The sequence below is a fragment of the Gossypium hirsutum genome, chromosome A09 (assembly GCF_007990345.1).
Source record: "Gossypium hirsutum isolate 1008001.06 chromosome A09, Gossypium_hirsutum_v2.1, whole genome shotgun sequence".
Taxonomy (NCBI): domain Eukaryota; kingdom Viridiplantae; phylum Streptophyta; class Magnoliopsida; order Malvales; family Malvaceae; genus Gossypium; species Gossypium hirsutum.
In genome coordinates, this window is record NC_053432.1 from 83175864 (window position 1) to 83181492 (window position 5629).

Consider the following 5629-nt stretch of genomic DNA (forward strand, 5'->3'; position numbering starts at 1 on the left):
TACATTAAACCCGAAATGGTATTTAATAAAAAGTGTATTTTGATTAGGGATAGCGGGTGTTGCTAAATCTAACAGCGTTCCACAGTTGGCACGCTTTGCTTCATTGCCCACATCTATTCAATCTTGAAAATTAGTATCATATCCATGAACGTAAGATGCATTCACCCCACCCTAATTCGCTTCAATTCAATTTTCACTATTTATCTTTAATGTCTTCAAATTTTTAAAAATTAAATAAATATTGAAACATATTATTTTTATTAGTATGTTATTATATTTTGAGAGAGCGAAATAAACAATTACCATAACTATGGTTGTTTTAAAATTCATATCGAAATTCATGAATTTTAGTATCCTAATTTTAATCCAAGCAATAATTTATTTTTAATAGAATCTAAAACAATTCACTAAATTATTAATAATCCAGTCTTGATACGTTTCATTGCATATGAACTCTTAAACACACATCACATATTAATCATATTTAATACACAATTTCACTAAAAAATGACCACGCATTTTTTAAATATTTAACATAACTTTATAAACAATATTAAAAATTAAGTATAATAAAATATTTTAAAAATATTAATTTTTAAAAACTGCTTTAGAAATAAAAAACTACACTACTAATATATTAAATATATAAATATTCACCCAAAAAAATACTGCAGAGATTAGATTGGTTTACAGGAAAAATTATAATAAAAAAAAAAAGAAAAGGAAAGAGAGGGAAAAAATAAAACAAATCTCTATTTGGGTATGAGAAAGACGTTTTGGTTCAAAAGGGCGTCTAAGTTCTCTTCATGTAAGAAGTGGGTCCCAACTGTTTCTCTCTCTCTCTCTCTCTCCTTCCTCTTCTACCTGTTTTCTCTCTCTCCTTTTGTTTTTTTGAAAATTTTTTATCAGCTCTCTTATAAAACCAAAGGGGGCCTAATTGTTTTTGAGAAAAAATTGTTTTGAAAGAGGACCCCTCAAGACCCAACCCGGTTTAAAAAACCAGACATACACACACACACAGAGCTCTAAAAACAGCGTTCTTTTCTTGATTTTGTCTTTTTATTTATTTTTTGTTGCTGTTAGTGGTGGTGGTTTTGGTTTTGTAATTATATGTATGTAAACACATTTTTTTTCTGGGTTTTTGTTTTTGAAAGATGTCAATATAGATGGCTAGTGAATGAAAAATTGGAACGTCAACAAAAATAAAGACTTGAGCTTTGAAGGGAGCAGTCATCAAAATATGTTGTGGTTAGCTTTGCATGTTATGGAAAATCAAAAGATCTGAAGGTGGTTTCTGGTAAGTTTTTTTTTGGGGTTTAATTTTCAGCCTGCATTTCTGGTATTTTTATCGGGAAAAAAATCGTTTGCTTTTTGTTCTTTTTCCTGGTTTCTGGGTTTTTTTTTAAAAAAAATTGTTCTTGTGGGGGCTGCTTCTCTGAGAAAGCTGATTTTTTTTTTAAATTTAAATTATAAAAGAGTATTTTGTTTGAATGAAGAAAATGTCGTGTTCTTTTATTACTGTACTAATTGATAATATAAAAAATGAAATTTGTTTTGGATTAAATCATTTTGACCTTTTTTTTTTCTTCTTAATATGCTAATTTTGGGGATATAAACTTTGTTAGATCTTAATTCAATGTTATAAAATTTCATTTTTGTGTTTCTATTACAGGCAATGAGAATTAAAGATTGGGATTACAATGTTGTGGCTCAAGTGAGCTATGTTTTAGATGATGGAGTGTAGTGTTCAAAAATTTGTATTTCTATAAATGGATTGAATCACAAAGTGTAACAGTTCATTTTGGATGCAATGTTAAAAGCATTAGCTCCTGGGTTGTTGATTTCTTCGCTTCTGATCTCGGCCTCCACGGCGGCTGATACCGGTTTTCCGAGGTGTAATTGCGACGATGAAGTGAGTTTTTGGAGCATTGAAAGTATCTTAGAGACGCAACGAGTGAGCGATTTCTTGATTGCGGTCGCCTATTTTTCGATTCCTATAGAATTGCTTTACTTTGTTAGTTGCTCCAATGTGCCTTTCAAATGGGTCTTGTTTCAGTTCATCGCGTTTATCGTGCTTTGCGGATTGACTCATTTGCTTAACGGATGGACTTACGGTCCGCATCCGTTTCAGCTTATGTTGGCTCTCACCGTGTTCAAGATTCTCACCGCGTTGGTCTCTTGTGCGACGGCTATTACGCTTATAACACTTATTCCGTTGCTTCTTAAGGTTAAGGTGAGGGAGTTTATGTTGAAGAAAAAGGCTTGGGACCTCGGGCGGGAAGTTGGGATTATAATGAAACAGAAGGAGACCGGTGCGCACGTCCGTATGCTAACGCAGGAAATCCGTAAATCATTGGATAGGCATACTATTTTGTACACAACGATGGTGGAGTTGTCTAAGACATTAGGTTTGCAAAATTGTGCTGTATGGATGCCTAATGAGATCCAGACCAAGATGAATTTGACTCATGAACTCAAAGGAAGGAACTTTTCGTATAATTTTACCATTCCGATTACGGATCCGGATATTTTGAGGATTAAAGGAAGTGATGGAGTGAACATCCTCGAACCTGACTCTTCGCTTGCCACTGCAAGCAATGGGGAGTATGGTGAGCCAGGACCTGTGGCTGCAATTCGGATGCCAATGCTTCGAGTATCCAATTTTAAAGGGGGAACTCCCGAGCTAGTTCAGACATGTTATGCGATATTAGTTTGTGTTCTTCCGAGTGAACAAAATAGGTCTTGGAGCAACCAAGAACTAGAGATAGTTAAGGTCGTTGCGGATCAGGTGGCTGTTGCACTCTCTCATGCTGCGGTTCTCGAAGAGTCTCAACTCATGAGGGACCAATTGGTCGAGCAAAATCGAGCATTGCAACTGGCACGACAAAATGCCATGAGAGCAAGCCAAGTTAGAAATGCATTTCAGAAGGTAATGAGTGATGGAATGAGGAGACCTATGCACTCGATTTTAGGATTGCTTTCGATGATGCAGGATGGAAATCTGAATAATGATCAACGGATTATTGTTGATTCGATGATGAAGACCAGTAACGTGCTATCGACATTGATAAACGATGTGATGGATATTTCAACAATGGATAACGGAAGATCCCCGTTGGAGAAGCGATCTCTTCACTTGCATTCCATGATAAAAGAAGCTGCTTGTCTTGCCAAATGCTTGTCTGTTTATAGTGGTTTTGGTTTTTCAATTGAAGTTGAGAAATCCTTGCCTGATCTTGTTTTCGGTGATGAAAGGAGAGTTTTTCAAGTGATACTTCATATGGTCGGGAGCCTATTGGATGGCAATAGTGGAGGTGGAACTGTTGTACTCCGGGTGTTCTCCGAGAATGGTAGTCAGGAACGGAATGATCAAAGACGGGCAGCCTGGAGGCACAGCTCCTTGGATGGAGATGTACATATCAGGTTCGAAATTAGGATCGAGAATAGCAATTCTCAGCCAGAGAGCAGTGGCTCAATGTCGGAGTTACAGGTCAGTGGCAGAAAATATAACAGCAATAGCGCCGAGGAACGCTTGAGCTTCAGCATTTGCCAAAAGCTAGTGCAGGTAACAAACAAAAGCACTAAATTGTCTGCTTGCGTAAATCCGCGACATTGTGGGATATTAAGTAGGATAAAGAATTTTTGTCGTCTGATGAATATCCGGTTACACGTCATGCATCCGTTTTTCTACCGTTAACTTATTGTTTTGTCGTGTTATGCTTTTTCGATTAATTTGTTTTTCATGATTTCAAACAAATGTGTAGTTAATGCATGGGAACATCTGGGTAGTACAAAATCCTCAGGGTTCAGCTCAAAGCATGGCGCTTGTTATTCGGTTTCAACTCCGACCGTCCGTCAGTATAACAATCAACGAGTTGGGAGAATCATCAGACCAGCCATGCTCCAACTCCCTTTTCAAGGGTTTGCAAGTTTTACTTGCCGATGACGATGATCTGAACCGTGCCGTGACTCGAAAGCTTCTTGAGAAGTTGGGATGCAGTGTTTCTGCCGTAACATCTGGATTCGAATGCCTCACTTCTATAGGGCCAGCTTCATCGCCTTTCCAGATTGTCATTTTGGAGCTTCAGATGCCCGAGTTAGATGGATTCGAAGTCGCAATGAGAATCCGGAAATTCCGAAGTCGTAACTGGCCGTTGATTGTTGCCATGACTGCCAGCGCCGATGATGATACATGGGAAAGATGTTCACAGATTGGAATCAATGGAGTCGTTCGAAAGCCAGTCCTATTACAAGGAATCGCCATCGAGCTTCGGAAAGTCCTGATGCAAGCCAACAAAGTTTAAGGTTCTTGAATCCTGAGCACAGGCAATGACGACCGAAATGGTACACAAAGTTCACTCCTTTAACCTTTCATCCCCGGCTTAATGTGCTTGATTTCATGTCGGATTTGCCTAGATAGTTTCAGATCTAATCAAATAGCTTTTATTAGAAATTCTCTTCAACAACATCAGTCTAAAAATAAGAAATATAGATTTATATACATGCACAGTGCAAAAAACTAGATTAAGATCAAGTTATTGCAGATATTAAAAACAGATTGGTTTGCCTTACTAGTTCACAAACAATTTAAAGTCTCCCTCAAGCTAATATATATATATATATATACGCACATATATTTGCCATTTTTAATCCAAAAAAATGTACTATACCCATGTTTGAACATGTCTTGTTTCGATATAACATTGGACATGGTTATTTTGGGAAACATTGATATACTATATATATTTAGCATGTAAAACAACTTGATATCTTCCTTTCTTTATATGAAGCATTCACCAATGAAAATGAAAATAGAACATATTGTAGACAAAACTTAATTCACAAGATAAGAATTTTCATGGTGGTTTTTCTTTTATTAAAGAGAGTGGGAAAAATGAGGAATGAGAGAAATGGGTACATTTATCGCTGGCTTTTGGTGTTGGTTTTGTTTGGTTGCCAAATTCATGCATGAACCTTACAGTTCAGTACGTATCATATGGACTATTTTTCCTTATTTCTTTTTTCCACTTGGACCACTTTGTTACCCTATAAAACCCTAGCCTTTTATTTGTTCTTTTAGTCAATCAGATATTTATGACTGAATTATTAAAATTATCTTCCCATTAGATATTTTTCTTTCTTTCTTTTTAATTTTAATCCGTAGTTATCTACTTTTATTTTAATCTGGTCATTTTTAATTTAAAATATTAATCCTCAAATTGATATTTGTTATTTCCAAAACCAAAGTGATATAATGGATATATATAGTATAGGATTAATAATTAAAAACTTTATAATAATAGAAATTGATCTATGAATAAAAAAATAAAAAAATAAACATAAAATTGCGAACTCAAGGGAAATTATTATTTTAATTAGAAAGAAGTTGACCCATGGATTAAAACTGACCATTTTCAGCTACAAAAAAACAAAATGGTCGCAATAGCTGGCCGTCGCTTTTGCTCCAATCAACTTCTTGGAATTGTTCATTAATTGGGTGAACGACAAATTTGGGGTTTGCTTTCATTTTCCAGCATCTACTTGATTGTACCTATGGCCTAATATTGCCTATGCCTATGCCTATGCCTATGCCTATGCCTATGCCATCTATCATTTATCTTTTTTTTAA

General features: G+C 35.7%; 1 protein-coding gene across 1 annotated transcript; it reads left to right on the forward strand.

Moving 5' to 3' along the window:
* Positions 1-791: 791 nt before the first annotated feature.
* On the forward strand, positions 792-4571 carry LOC107928557 (ethylene receptor 2). Its single transcript, XM_016859813.2, has 3 exons — positions 792-1297; positions 1673-3565; positions 3765-4571. The coding sequence occupies exons 2-3, from the start codon at positions 1811-1813 to the stop codon at positions 4302-4304; spliced, it is 2295 nt and encodes a 764-aa protein (XP_016715302.2). The 5' UTR covers positions 792-1297; positions 1673-1810; the 3' UTR covers positions 4305-4571.
* Positions 4572-5629: the final 1058 nt, after the last annotated feature.

What these genes read in the sequence shown, in the direction of transcription:
- LOC107928557 (XM_016859813.2), top strand. Translation starts at nt 1,811, where the DNA reads ATGTTAAAAGCATTAGCTCCTGGGTTGTTGATTTCTTCGCTTCTGATC. An exon ending in TTTGCCAAAAGCTAGTGCAG is followed by an intron (nt 3,566 to 3,764) that starts GTAACAAACAAA and finishes ACAAATGTGTAG; the next exon opens with TTAATGCATGGGAACATCTG.